The 13,531-nt window shown below is 60.6% G+C and overlaps 4 protein-coding genes and 1 long non-coding RNA gene across 9 annotated transcripts in view; 2 read left to right on the top strand and 3 right to left on the bottom strand.

The window, feature by feature from the left end:
• Positions 1-1,445, top strand: part of PPP1R14B (protein phosphatase 1 regulatory inhibitor subunit 14B) — a 2,515-nt gene extending 1,070 nt beyond the window's left edge. The window contains exons 2-4 of one of the 2 annotated variants that reach the window (XM_069066086.1): positions 505-570; positions 874-906; positions 1,102-1,445. In XM_069066086.1, the coding sequence (XP_068922187.1) occupies positions 505-570; positions 874-906; positions 1,102-1,170 (168 nt within the window). In that variant the 3' untranslated portion in view covers positions 1,171-1,445. The remainder of the gene's footprint in view (positions 1-504; positions 571-873; positions 907-1,101) is intronic. The other variant, XM_069066084.1, reaches the window with a different exon arrangement.
• A 727-nt stretch (positions 1,446-2,172) lies between these two features.
• Positions 2,173-13,531, bottom strand: part of FKBP2 (FKBP prolyl isomerase 2) — a 151,698-nt gene continuing 140,339 nt past the window's right edge. The window contains exons 2-7 of one of the 3 annotated variants that reach the window (XM_069066236.1): positions 4,716-4,768; positions 3,307-3,472; positions 3,085-3,197; positions 2,954-3,000; positions 2,436-2,471; positions 2,173-2,344 (exon numbers count right to left, since the gene is read on the bottom strand). In XM_069066236.1, coding sequence (XP_068922337.1) covers positions 2,283-2,344; positions 2,436-2,471; positions 2,954-3,000; positions 3,085-3,197; positions 3,307-3,468 — 420 coding nt within the window. In that variant the 5' untranslated portion in view covers positions 3,469-3,472; positions 4,716-4,768 and the 3' untranslated portion in view covers positions 2,173-2,282. Of the gene's footprint in view, positions 2,345-2,435; positions 2,472-2,953; positions 3,001-3,084; positions 3,198-3,306; positions 3,473-3,692; positions 4,022-4,715; positions 4,874-13,531 lie in introns of those variants that run through there. The other 2 variants (XM_069066235.1, XM_069066234.1) reach the window with 2 other exon arrangements.
• On the top strand, positions 5,016-6,905 carry LOC138144802 (uncharacterized). The gene is made up of 2 exons (XR_011164024.1): positions 5,016-5,580; positions 6,169-6,905. It is a non-coding gene; the product is annotated as an uncharacterized lncRNA (long non-coding RNA).
• VEGFB (vascular endothelial growth factor B) lies at positions 6,688-11,023 on the bottom strand. 2 transcript variants are annotated; one of them, XM_069066230.1, is made up of 7 exons: positions 10,767-11,023; positions 9,409-9,451; positions 9,014-9,210; positions 8,528-8,601; positions 8,368-8,400; positions 7,906-8,040; positions 6,688-7,118 (listed from the first exon to the last, which is right to left on the bottom strand). In XM_069066230.1, the coding sequence occupies exons 1-7, from the start codon at positions 11,004-11,006 to the stop codon at positions 7,097-7,099; spliced, it is 744 nt and encodes a 247-aa protein (XP_068922331.1). In that variant the 5' UTR covers positions 11,007-11,023; the 3' UTR covers positions 6,688-7,096. The 2 variants fall into 2 exon arrangements, with proteins under 2 accessions (XP_068922331.1, XP_068922333.1); XM_069066232.1 differs by lacking the exon at positions 7,906-8,040.
• DNAJC4 (DnaJ heat shock protein family (Hsp40) member C4) overlaps positions 11,347-13,531 on the bottom strand; it is a 142,524-nt gene continuing 140,339 nt past the window's right edge. Inside the window, exons 5-8 of the mRNA XM_069066233.1 lie at positions 12,461-12,663; positions 12,151-12,315; positions 11,979-12,065; positions 11,347-11,529 (exon numbers count right to left, since the gene is read on the bottom strand). Of these exons, the coding sequence (XP_068922334.1) occupies positions 11,457-11,529; positions 11,979-12,065; positions 12,151-12,315; positions 12,461-12,663 (528 nt within the window). The 3' untranslated portion in view covers positions 11,347-11,456. The remainder of the gene's footprint in view (positions 11,530-11,978; positions 12,066-12,150; positions 12,316-12,460; positions 12,664-13,531) is intronic.

Below are 13,531 nucleotides of genomic sequence, written 5' to 3'. Positions count from 1 at the left end.
GGGAGCCCCCCTCTGCCTGGCCGGGCAGGAAGCTCATGGCAGGTGTTTGGGGGGGAAGAGGGGAGGAGTGAGAGGCAGCTGGCACCGCCTGTGCCCGAGGGGAGAATGGCCCGGCTTCTTGCTCCACTCCCCCGCCCAGGCCCTCTTCCTTATTTTTCCTGCCTCTTGCCTGCCCTGGCTTTGGGGTTCCCCGGCACTACCCGTCTGGCACCCTTCCTCCTTTGGCACTGGATTGGCCCCATTGTGCCCGCTGGCAGGATGCTGCTGATTCTCCTCTGGCAGTCTGTCTCCCCTTCAGCCTGATCTGTTTCCCTTGTTATTGCATTCCCACAGCTGCTGCCCCCTACCTTCCAAAAGAGGTGGGGTGGGCGGGAAGGACCCCTGACTTCTGGGGGGCCAGGGCGCTTGAGGGCCAGTGCCTTTGTGGGAAGCTGCCCAGGAGACACTCCAGCTCTGCCTCTTAACTCAGTCCCTTCTCTGTCCCAGGAAGAAGAAATCCCTGAGCTGGAAATCGACGTGGATGAGCTTTTGGACATGGAGAGTGACAGCACCCGGGCTGCCCGCGTCAAGGTGGGGGGGAGCTGGATGCTTGGTGTTCTGTGTGGCCCAGAAGGCCCCCCAGGTGCAGAGCCCACTCTGGATAGAGCAGTGGCCCTGGAGTCAGGGGAACCCGAGTTCAAATGCAGCCTCAGACATGACATTTACTAGCTGTGTGACCCTGGGCGAGTCACTTAACCCTGATTGCGTCGCAAAACAACTCTGGAGAGTTTGAGGTGGCCTATGCTCCCCCACAGCTCTAAACCCGAGTCGGGCTCGTGAAGGGGTGTCCATTGTGGGGAGTCTGGGCTTCACCGGTGTGTCTTTTTTCCACAGGAGCTGCTGGTTGACTGTTACAAACCCACCGAGGTAAGAGCCTGTGTGGAGGTGGTTGGGGCTTCCCATTCACAGGCCTCTCTCCCCTATACTTGGGACAGTGCTGTAGTGGGGAGATGGTTCCTTTGACTTCACAGTCAGGACACCTGGGTCCAGAACCTAGATCCCCTCTGGTCTCCCCTAAGGTTCAGACCTTCTCCACCCCAACTCACCTCTGTCTCCCACCAGGCCTTCATCTCTGACCTGCTAGACAAGATCCGAGGGATGCAGAAGCTAAGCACGCCCCAGAAGAAGTGAGGCCCCGCCACCCTTAGCCCCCTTGCCTGGGCCAAGAGGCAGGGGCTCCCCACCAGGACAATCGCTGCCCACCTCGTAGCAACAGCAATACTTGAGGGGGGGGCCCTGCTGCCTGGGCCTGGTGCCCCCCAGAGGGCCCCCCAAGCCCCTCTCCCTGCTCCCCCCTGAGTTTCCGTTTGGGGTTTTTTATTGTTATTAAGCTGAGGGACTTTTTGTGTTTTTATATCAACAGCTGTACAGGCCCTTGAATAAAGCCAGGACCTGCCTTTTGTGCATCTGAGCCTGGTCTGTGTGTTCAGGGGGTGGGATTCAGCATCTCCTCCAACCAGGCACCCACAGAAGGGCCCACATCAGGAAAAGTGGTGCCAGCATTGGAGCAAAGGGGTTCTTCTCCCTGTCTTGACCCCCAGAGGCCTCCAGCTTTCCTCTTAAGGCCTCTGTTGCTGTGGTGACAGCCCAGAGCTCCATCCCCAGACTGGAGACAGACCTGGCTGGGGAGGCTAGGGATAGGAAGGCCAGAGGGGTGCTGATGTCAGCTGGAAGGCATGTGCCCCCTTTCTGGCCCGGGCTTCCGGCCTGGGCTCAGCCATGTGGGCACTGTGCCAACTTCTGCCACCCACTTAGGGCCCAAGGAATCAGCTAGGACTTTACCTGCTTTCCTTGGCATGCCCCAGATATGGCTTCTACCCCCTTGCCCACCCTACTCAGCCTAGGCCCTTTCAGCCCTGCCAGTTCCCTTGGGCTCCCACCCATCCCTCCTGCCCAAGCCCCCTGTCGGGGAGGGAGCCCTCAGGCTGGGTTTCCAGTGCCTCCATGTGGTACAATATGGTACTGCGACCTGGAAAAGGAGGCCAGAGTTCCTGGGTTCTGTTCAGCCCAGTGGGAAGGCCTGCTGAAGTGTCTGAGGCTGACTCCCCAAGGTCACACAGGTACAGAGCAGCAGCTGCCTGAGGGGGCCCAGCCCAGAGGCTGGAAGAAGAAAGCAGGAGGCACATACCACTCTCCCTTTGGCTTTTTTTATTTCACTTTTTTTAAACAAAGTCTGGCCCCCCCAAGGGAAGGACATCCTTCCTTCTCTCCCTCCCTCCCCATTCCCCTCCCCAGCCCCTGCACTAGAGCTCAGGTCTTCTCTCAATCTTCAGCAGCTCCACCTCAAACACCAGGGTGGCTCTACCTGGGAGGGCAGGAAGAACAGAAGGCTTCAGAGCACGGGAGAGGCCAGAAGCAGGCCTCCCTCCAGACTGGGGGGTGGGGGGTCAGGTTACCTGGGATCTTCGGGGGGGCTCCTCGATCCCCATATCCTGTGGGGAGAAGGGAAAGGTGCTTTGTGGCCCAGGACTTCCCTTTCCTTCTTACCCAGGGCCCCCCATTTAGTCAGAACTACATGGGGTTCCTAAAAGTCAGTGTCTGTACTGGGGGAGGGGGACCCTCCTTCCTGAGTGAAGTCCTCAGACTAAAGCTCCCAATGCCCCACCCCAACCCAAGGATAGCTTTCAGCTGGGGAGAGGCCGACATGCAATGACATAGCAGGCCAAAAGAGGGGCCCCCAAAAGCAGCCAGAGCCAAGCAGTATAGGCAGAGGGAGGGAAAACAAGCCCTTCCCTCAGTGGGGCTGGCAGTGCCTACTGTGTGCCAGCCCTCTGTGACCTTCAGATGGCCCTTCCCAGCCAGAGGCACCAGGGAGAAGTCAAGCGCCCCCAGAAGAGCTGCCTGGCAAGGCAGGATGACACCTCGGGTAGAGATGGGGACCTCCGGGCCTGTGGACACCACTGTGGCCTCTTACCCAGCTCTGAAGGGATCACCAGCTTCCGTTTCTCCCCCTCACACATCCTGCAGGAAGGAGAGCAAGGGCCTGAGCACAGCAGTCAGGTGTGCTGGGCCCAGCCTCCCACACTACCCCCTCCTCACACTTACCCCAGGAGCCCCTGGTCCCAGCCCTTGATGACCTGGCCTGTCCCCAAGGAGAAGACAAAGGGCTGGTCACGGTGGAGACTACTGTCAAACTCAGTGCCGTCCTCCAGCCTTCCCTGCAGAAGTAGAGGGGGAGGGGAGGGAGGCAGGCAAAGCTCCAACTCACAGTCACAAGGAAGGGGGGACCCCCCCCCCCCCCCCCCCCCCCCCGCCAAGCCTGCTTACTGTGTAATGGATGTGGAGCACGTCGCCCTTGCGGGACTTGAGGGGGCAGTGGTCCACCCGCTTTTTGACTCCGATCTGGAGCTTTCGCTTCCCCTCCCCTGCCCTGGTGGGCAGGACACCCAGGCAGAGGGACAGGAAGACCAGAAGCCAGCTCAGCTGCATGACCCTATGGGCACAAAGTCACCCCCAGGAGCAGGGGAGGGCAGAAGAGGTCACTAGGAGATGGGGGACTTTGCCCCCAAAGCCCCACAGGGTCCCAGGCAAAGAATGGGTAGAGACCAGCCAGGCGCCCACCACCCTTGTAGCAGAGCTTGCCCACCCTCCATCAGTGAATTATCCTTTAAGGACCCCCCCACCCCCCACCAGGCTTCGGCAGCCACACTTACCTGTTCATCGGAAAGGGGGCTTGATCTTTGAGCCCAGCAGCGGGGGGAGGGGACGAGGGGAAGACACAGCAGCCGGGGGTCCTGCCCCAAAGCTGTCGACCCGGATCCCACCCCCCAATCCCGCTCATTCCCTGCCCTGATCCCTCGACCTTCAATCTCCTCCCGCGCCCTTGGCGGCTTCCCCCTTCCGCAAGGTCCAGACCCTCTCCGGCTGCCCCCCTGAAGGGGCCACGGGCACCCCCCACTCCCGCCACACCCAAGCCCCTCCAGCCCAGCACACCCACACCTCTCCAACCGATGGGGGGCGCCCCCTGGGGACCCACACGTCTTCCGGGGGCTCTGGAGAGACCCTGTCCGAGGAGGTGACCCCCCAGGCCTGCCCCCCTCCGCCCCCAGGGGCGCCGCCCCAGCTCTGAGCCCGCGGGGGCCTGCGGGGCACCCACACGGGGCCGAGGTCGGGCGCCCGCTGGTCCCTTTCTACCCACACTACCTCTCCTGGGGGGGTCCTGGGCCGACTGCGGCCCCAGACCCGCCCTCCCCGGAGACCTCCCCGGCTCCCGACACCGGGGCTATCCCCCCGGCCCGGGGCCGGCCTGGGTGCCTGGGCCCCGCCCTTCAGGGGCTTTGCCCTGGGGCCAGCTGCCCCGCCCACCTCCGCACTAGGGTCCGCCCCCTGGCCTATGGCTGGGCGTCTCCGAGGAACAAGCCCCGCCCCCAGGCCCAGGGCCCCGCCCCCGATCACGGCCCCGCCCCCTGTACGTCCAGGCCCCGCCCCCGGGGCGCCAAGGTCCGTTAGCCCTGACCCCGGCCCCTGATCCGGGGCCCCACCTCCTCCTTGGTCAGCCCCCGCCCCTTGGCTTGGGGCCCCGCCCCCTGTCGAATAAGACTCCGCCCCCTGCGGCATCACCCCGCCGGCAACGTCCCCGGGCCCCTCACCCTGCTGCCCTTGCCCCTCGGCGACCTTTGGGGCCCCGTCCCCGTCCCCGTCCCCGTCCCCGCCCCGGGCTGCGGCCCCCCGCTCACCTCCTCACCGCGCCCCCAGAATCCTGACAAGACCCGCCGCCGCCGCAAACACTGCGCAGGCGCTGCCACCACGCCTCGACCGGGGCCACGCCGCCCTCCGTCATTGGTCAGGGAGGCTCGTGGCCCCGCCCCCCCGAACCGCCCTTGTCACGTGAGGTCGCGGGGGTCCGTGTGGAAGAGAAACCTGCAGACCGGTGCCGGAGGTGATGTCACTTCCTCTCCCCTAGCCCCCAGCCGAGCACAGACTTCCCCGTCTTACGGTTAAGAGCGACTTCCGAGCGGGCCACCCCTACTTCCGGCCGGGCGCAACGCGGGTCGTGCCGGCTCCCGCCGCCTCAAGGGCTTCGGCGCCATTTTGCCCTCACCCCTTCCCCACCCCTCGCGGACCCTGCCTCCATTTCCCGTCAGGCCCGGGTCTCAGCCTTCCCTGCCACAGAGCCTCTTCCTGCCCCTGTGCAGGAGTGGGGGCCCTGGTTTGGAGCCTAGGCCCTGGGGACCATGTGACCCTGGGGGACCCAGTGCCCTCCCTGTGCCTCAGTTTCTCCGTCTGGAAGATGGGCGCGTAGTTTAGCTTCCGTGGATGAACCGCACCCTCCCCGAACACGAACTTTTCCCCCACCCTGCAGGACCAGGCGGGGTCTATTCCCGGCCCCCCACCTTCGTTCAAATAGGACTGGACACCCAGCTCCCCTCCCCTTCAGCTGTGGGTTTGCCCCCCTGCCGGAGTCGAAGCTCCGGGGCTTGAGACCCCGGGGCCCGAGCGCTGCCCTTCCAGGGCTGGAAGACGCGTGGGTGACGTGACACTTGCGGAGACTGCAAGCCCAAGGCAGGAGGCCAGAAGCAGGCCCAGGCTGCCGCGGGTCCGGTATGACCTTGGCCAGCGAGGGTCTACCTTGAGCAGAGCTAGAACAGCCCCCAGGAGAGGCCAGGACCTGGCTAGCCTTTGTTGGGAGAAGGAGGCCCTGCAGGCTGGCCCGGAGCCATGCGGGGGGCTGGGCTGGAGAGGGGGGGGCCCTCCGACCACATGCCGATCAAGGGGAGGAGGGCGGGAAGCTGGCGCCGGTGCGGGCCAGGCCCGGCTCTCAGAGCCCCTCCCGCTGGTGGCTGTTTGCTGTTCAGTTACCCGCTTGCCTCGGAAGGATGCTGGGCAAGAGTGACCCACAGCCCGACCCATTTTCCCCTCCAGTGGGGCCTGGCCAGGCGAGGAAGCCCACGGAGGGATCTTGAGCAGGGCCCTGCTGTCTGGAGCTCCCATTGCAGCTTTGGCCTGGCCAGACCGAGTCTTTAGCTCCAGTTACACCTGGTTAGGGGCCCTGACAGGAGGCCCCTGCCCTTCTCACTGTAGGGGATCATCAGCTGCTAGGTGGGGGAGTGAGAATGTTTTATTGGGGAGGGAAGCTGTGGGCTGGGAGAAGACTGGTGCACAGAGTGAGTAGCTCCTTTATACCCACAGGTGCTGCCCTGAAGCTGCAGGGGAGAGGGAGAAGAAGATGGGGCTTCCAAGGCAAAGGCCCGACCATGAGGCCGTCCAGTTTGGCACCCACCTGCCTCACTGGTCCTTCCTCCTACCGCCATGGCCTTGGCCCATCTCCTGGCCATGTTTGTTTGCACAAGGCGGTCTGTCTGGAATGCACTCCCTCCTCACCTAAGAGCTAGTCTTGAGGACTGGCCCCTTACTAGCTGCCTGGTCATCTGTGAATGAGCCCTTTCCAGATCATTTCCTCTCTAAGGCCCTGGGGTTGATTTGGGAAGGGCTTGAAGTGGATGTGAAGTTTTAGGCCTGTTTCTTTTCACTCAGAGTGTGAGAAGGATTCACTAACAGAAAAACACCCCCTTGCTGATGTTCCACATTGAGGCATGGATGGATGGGATCGCTTCCACATGCCCCCCTCCCATGCCTCCCACACTGCACCAGGATGCTGTTAGGCTTGGCATAGTTCCATCTGCTGATCCATCTCTGTATAGAGAGGCATCTAGAAGACGGCTCTTTTAATTTCTTTTATGAGGTTTGGGGGTCACACAGTCCATGGACCAAAGCCAAAAACATCCTTGGTGGCTCTGGAGTCTCCCACCTTTCTTCATCCCATTGTCAATTGGCAGGGGAAGGAAGTGAGGAATTCAGTGACAAGGTGCTTGTCTGGGCAAGGGAGGGCATTAAATAAAGGAGAGTTGAATCCCTTTTACCCCAAACCAGTGGCCTTCCCTGCCTTGCCCAGAAGCTCAGAGTGAGGGGTCACTCCAAGAGCACTAGGGTTCCTTTGTAGCAGCAGCTTCCTCCCCAGCTGTAGCCATTGGTGTTCTGACCCAGCAGGGCTCTGAATGCCATCGAGGGGCCAGGAGCCAAGAAAGAGATGTCCCGTTGGAATCCAGGAAGGGCCAGGTCACCTTCGAAGCTTCTTGCACCTGAAGTAGGGCAAGAAGGTGAAGCTCAAACATGTAAATACATGCATCCTCCCCAGCAGAGAGAGCCTGAACAAGGCCACTGGAAAGAGCTCCTCTGGGCTCTGACCCTTCCGAGGGTAAACTGGCCAAGCACAGAGAGTATTTTGTCTGCATGTGCAGCCTTCAACACAGAAATGGTTTCATAAATGCTTGTTGAATAGGACTGAAATCAGTCTGATGATGCTGTGGTCCAGGATCTTGGAGGAATAAGTGTGGAGTTAGTATGTGTGTGTAGGGGGTGGGGTGCCTATCTCCCCACACTAGGGGAGATGATAGAAAGGAATCATGACAGGGCTGGGAGTGGAGACAGTGGAAAGCTCGTTCCGCTCATTTCACAGATGGGATAACAGACCTGTAAAGGCCAAGTGGAGCCACAGCCATATCCCCTGCTTCTCAGTGACTGTTGGCCACTCCATTGGCTAGTTTTCACCCTCACCATAAGCGTTTCTCAGAACTTCAGGGATAACACTTGATGAACCCCAAGATTTTTTTGTGCTCCAGTTCACAACGTTCAGAGTATCTTGGCCCTTAATTTCCACCCCTGCTTCACTGACTTACACACAGCCAAGGATTGGCCAGGAGGCCTCTGAAGTGCCTTCCAACCCTGAGTTTGGGGGGAGGGGTGTTGCCTGTTTGTAGGAATTAGCCTGTTCCTGTTCCTGTACCTGGAAATACCTTCTTCACCAGACTTGCCCATTCTTTTCTTTGGCCTCCTCCTCCCCCTTTGACCTGGTCCCATTCTACCCACCTGCAGGTGTCTGGGTTGAATTCTAGGCCCCGACCTTGGCAGCGCAGTAAGCTTCTGTGTCTGCAGCGGCAGGTGCAGGTGCCAGGATCGGGGCGCTGTCGTCTCTGGACACATCTGGGACATTGGGGCCTGGGGCTGGCATCAACAAAAGGAAGCCTTCCCAAGGTTAGCTTGAAGCCAAGAAGTGAGCAGGAATTGGGGACAGGGGAGGGCTGAGGCAAGATCTCTTGGGGCATTAAGGCCAGACTTCCCAAGTCCTGAGGCAGGAGCAGGGAAGGGCAAAGGGGACCCCTAAAAAGGCAGGGAAGTGGTGCAGAAGCCATAGAAGGCTCTTCCCATGGCAGCTTCCTGACCCGTGATGTCACGCAGAGGATACAATATGTCTGCAGCCCACAGCATACCCCACAAAGGCCCTGCTCAGGAGCTAGTGCCCGAAGTGGGGAAAGCCAGCAAGGAGCTCACCTGATTGGCTTCACAAAAGTGTCCTTTTTTGGTCTGAAAAGCAGAAAGGGAGGGAGAGGATCTAGGCCCTTGACAGATCTCATGCTGTCCCTCAGCCCCACTCCCAGGGTCTTAGCCTGCCCCCCCTCCTTTTTTGGCCCCCTCCTCAGGTCCTCTCTACCTGCATTCACATTGGCTGTGCTCCACGAGGGACATCTCCCCTAGGTGACTGCTTAGGTATCTGATCTTCAGGATCTGTCCTCAGAATGAAGGGTTGGGAGACAAAGAGAGAAGTGTGGGTGGGGGGAAGGGGGCATCCCACGATAGACCATGGACAGACGAGATTTTAAATCTGGAAGGGATCCACAGTCATTTTACAGATGAAGAGAATGAGGCCCAGTCAAGGGAAATGACCCCCAGGTGACCTAAGGTCATTCCAGTAGCACCAATGGCAGAGGTAGGATTTGATTCCCACATGTCTGGTCCCCAAGCTGGGGCTCTCCACGATGCTAGTGAGCCATGAGAAGGGTGGAGGCCAGCAGAATCCGGGTACCACTCTGAGCTTGCAGCAGGCCAACGTCCAGAGGCTGACGTTGCCCATGGAATGACCAGATGTTTTCTCTGACAGGGCCCCCACCGCTCCCCCCGCCCCACACCACACTAGTACCTGCATTCGGACATGGTGCTGGCGAGTAGGCACGCACTCCAGAGCCTCATCAGGGCAGCAGCCTCCGCAGCGCTGCAAGGTCACGCAGCTAGGTACCAGCCTGTGGGCAACCTCGCCGGGGAACTCCAGGCTCAAGGGCACCAGCACCTCCCGGGGCTGACAGGAGGCTCGACTGAACACCTCCAGCCAGGGAACCACTGGGGAAAGGAGAACTCCTTTTTCCTAAGCACTCTTCCAAAATGCCTCTCTTCCTCCTCCCAGGCCCTGTCCTGCTCTTCTCTTTACCCTTGCTGACACCTAACATAGATGCACAGATCCAGCACTCCCTAGATCTCAGACCTTAGAATTGCTGAGTTTCCTGGTCATAGACTCCCTCCTCAACTTCCTCCTCTTACCTTTCTGGTGGTGGTGGGGTCCCTCCGGTGGTGAGTTGGAAGTCTGTAGGGGAAACAAGACCTTTGCTTATATAATGGGACGTGGAAACTGGGGTGGAGGGGCACCCACAGTCCAGTCCTAGAACTTTGCCAGTTCCTGAGGAGATCCTCAATGTTTCCTAGAGCTTCACCCCTTTTCCAGAAAAAAAAAAAAGGCATGTCACTTCTGTGACTCCTTCCCTGACCACCTTACCATAGTCACTTCTCCCTAACCCCTCAGAAGAACTGCACACCACTTTGGGCATTGTAAGTGATCTATGCATGGATCCAATTCAACTGAATGACTGATATATGGAAAACAAGGCTGCTTCAGCAGAGCGTCAGAGAGCTCAAATCCCCACTTGCTCCCTGTGTGACAGATCTGGCCCTCAGTATCCACACCTGAAAGGAGGGAGTTGGACATGACAACCTCTGAGCTCTGTTCCAGTGCTAAATTCAGACTCCTTCCAGCTGTCAATGACTGTCACAGGCAAGGCCCTGAGAAAATACACAGTAGACTTGGAAACCCTATTGTCTGGAAACTTAGCACATAGTAATAACAAATCATTTACTGAGAGCTTTCAGCCCAGTGCCCTCAGTTTATGGGGTGGACACTGGCACACAGAGAGCTGACTAGTCCAAGGTCACGTAGGTAGCAAGTAGCCAACTACTTCATTTCTCACCCCACCCCCCTCGCCTAGCCCAGTCAATGGTAGGTGCTAGGGGATGGCTCCTCAAATTCCACTGAAATAAGGGCCAGACTGAGCCCGCCTCCTGGTTCCAAATCCAGGCTTTTACTCTCGGTAGGAGCTACTCCTCAGCTAATACTGATGGGTGCCCTCCCCATTCTGGAGGGCACTGCCTTCCCAGGTTCGGTCCCCCAGTCAATATTTGTCGAGGCAGCAATCGATGTATCAGCCCTGCGCGGTATTCTCCAGCGGCCCCTCACCCGTGGGCCCTGTGCCCTCTGGCCGTTGTTGTCCAGCCAGGCAGGGTCAGGGAGGGGCACGGATGGCAAGAGGCCGGATCCTACCAGAAAGAAGAACGTGGTTCCCGCCCCGGGGCTAGTCCAGAGAAGAGGGTGCAAGGGGGAGGGGACCTGAGAGGGGGACAGCCCTCCCCCCAGCCAAGGCTGGCCGTGCCAGCAGAGGCGCCTGTCCCCCGCCGCTGCCCTCGGCCGTCCCGGACGCCCGAGGACTGACTCTTGCGTGACGGATGCCCAGGGCAGCCCGGAGCTGGCACGGGCCCGGACCCACCCCACGAGGGCTCTCGGCCCGCGCCGTGGTCCCACTTGCTTCCGTCAACCTTGGGAGAGGGCAGCGGGGGCGCGGGGCACCTACCTGCGCCGCGGCTCGAGGGGCCAGGGGCGGCAGCAGCAGCAGCAGAAGGGCGGCCAGAAGGAGGGGGCTCATGGTGCCCGCGGGGCTCCCGCATCGTCCTAGCCTGGGGGTGGGGGCAGGCGCGAGGGGAGCCCCATGGTGGGGCCGCGGGGCACAAGCGGCAGCGCAGTGCCCGACGAGGCAGCGGCGGCGGGGACACGGGCGGCCGGGGCTGCGGGGGGCCGAGCCCGGGAGGCTCATGTGACCCAGACACGCGCCCCCCCCCACCCCCCCGCGGCCCGAGGGGGGGGGGCCGCCCGGGGAGGGGGTAAGGGGCGGGGGCAACGGGGGCGGGCAGCCCGCACCCCCAGCCCCGGCCGCTCCCCCTGGGGCTGCACACGCCCCCTCCCTCCCTCCCTTCCTCCCTCTCTGTCTGCTGTCTCTGGGTGGACAGCGCTAGCTCGCGCCTGGGGCTACCGCCCACGTGGGAGGGAGGAAGCCGAGAGGGCTCCGGGCACCCGAACAGCCAGCGCCCTGGGTCGGACCCTGGCCGAAGGCAAGGCTCGGGAAGACCGGAGGCGCGAGGGAAAAGTCAGACACCCACAGACAATGACTTTATTGAACACGAACAGCAAGGGTCCTGAGGGGCACCGCGCCCGGGCGGCCCCTGCCGCTGGGGCCGGGGACCCGAGAGGGAAGAAGGGTCGCAGGTCATTTCCCGGGGTGCGGCTGCGGGCTCTGGGGCTTCTGAAGCCTCTCTTCCTGGAGCCTGGTGCTGTTCGCCCTGGAGGGGAAAGGCTGAGGTGACCCCAGGAGCAGGGAGAGGGCCCGAGGGCAGGCAAAGAGGAGAGCCCGACCTTGAGAGAGGGGCTCCCCATCGTTCCTTTCGACGTGCCTTCGCTCAGCTCTTTCCGAGGCCGCAGCGTGCCCCTGTTCCCCCTTCTTCTGCTAAATTCTTCCTCCCTGTTCTGAGGAGCCCAGGCTCAGTGCCCTTCCCTCCTGTCCCCTTTGTCCATGCCTCCCCCACTCTGGCCCTCCCAGCTCCTGGCTTTGAGAATATATAACACCGTTTACAAGGAGACCCTCCTGGGAGGGGCAGAGGCTATGTCTGTCTTCAAGTTTGTCTCGGTCCCCGGGGGCCACAGGGCTCTGCGCCTAGGGCACAAGGATTCCCCAGGGTCTGTGGGCACGACCCTCCCGCCCAGGCTCCTCAGAAGAGGAGGGGGCAGAGACCTGGCCCTAGCTCTGCTCTCATTGTAGACCGCCATGATAACTCGGTCTTTCTCATCCATGAAACTCCGGTGGACCTTCTCCAGCTTCCTGCAGGAGGAACAAGGTCAGGTGTGGGCTTCTCCCCCAAGGCTGTCACCCCCTGGGCTCCTCCCGCTGGCGGAGGGCAGGTTACCTGAAGGCAACGTAGTGCATTACCATGCCTCCCAGCATCAGCAGGAGGCAGTACCCCAGAACCCGATGGTTTTGTCTCTGCTGCCTCTGCCGAGCCCCGCGATAGTCCTCGGGGCGCACCCTGTGGAACTGGGCCCAGTATCGGGCATCTGTAGAGGACCAGGAGCTGCAAGGGAAGGGGCACAGCCGAAAGAGGGAATCCTTGGGGGCTGGGAGGAGAGCCGGGGGTTGTGGTGGGAACAGGATGGTGGCACATGGCACAGGGAGATACAGACAGTGGAGGGCTGGGACCTGGGGAGTCTGGCCTTCACCTGGAGGCGGAGGCAGAGGCAGGGCCGTGGCTCTGGGAGGGAGACTGGGAGGTGTGACGGGAAGGTGGCATGGAGCCTCGAAGGTGGAGCTGGCTGTCATAGTCTCGGCGGCTGGATTCCTTGCTCAAAACCCGATAGGCTTCGTTCAACTCCACAAACCGGTTGTGGAGAGCAGGGTTCTTCGGGTCTCGGTCAGGGTGCAGCTAGGGGTAGGGGTGGGGAGAAGGAGAACTGAGACGGGAGTCCTCCCAGCCTCTCCCACTCCTCCCCTAAGCCTCTGTCTCCCCATAAATTCTTCACAATACCTTCTAATCCCAGCACAAACTCCATGCCATATTTTGGGGACTTAGGGGGGGGAATGATGCCTGTCTCCAGCCATTTTTTTCCCTTAGCCTAGCAGTCTTCCTCCATGCAGCCTCTCTGGGTTTCCTCAGGCTACAGGGCTCTTCCCCCCCCCCCCTCCAGTGTTCCCAGTTGTACACTTCTCTGATGAATGGACTTGGTAATTCTGTGTATCAGTGATCTGGAGACTGTAAGCTCCACGAGGGGTGGTTATTGGTCTTGCCTAAACTTTGTGGCTCCCCAGTACATGGTTCAGTAGGGGCCTAATAAACATTTGAAAGAGTGAAAGAATGACTGAATTTTGTAGGACAAAGGGGATAGAAATGGCACAAAGACTGCTTTCCCCCCAGCCTTCCGGGTATCCCTAGCGAGGCCCTTGCACTTACCACATGCCCCTGCCTGGCTCCAGGCCCAGACATTTCTCAACCAAAAAGGCAGGACAGGGAAGGGTATTCCAGGTTACTCCCATCCTCTGTCTTTCCTTGTCCCCCTACAGTCTTATCTGAGACCCCAGAATCCCACTGATCCTGAGGGCCAGGCCTGCCCATGGCACTCCTTCCCACTCATCAGAGGCTCTGGGACAGACAGGGAAGGTCCTTGCCCAACCTCCCCCAAACCTCATAATGCTTAGCAAAACGACTTCCAGGGTCTTGAGTCCCTGTAATGTCCAGGAATTCAAGCAGAGAACAGTTTTCACACTCCCTGCTTCCCCAGGGCCCACTGGAGCTA

Source organism: Petaurus breviceps, unplaced genomic scaffold (genome assembly GCF_028583685.1).
Source record: "Petaurus breviceps papuanus isolate PSGF00001 unplaced genomic scaffold, PetGlider_PUasm1.0 90721, whole genome shotgun sequence".
In the NCBI taxonomy this organism is placed as follows: domain Eukaryota; kingdom Metazoa; phylum Chordata; class Mammalia; order Diprotodontia; family Petauridae; genus Petaurus; species Petaurus breviceps.
This window is presented reverse-complemented; position numbering and strand designations above follow the sequence as displayed.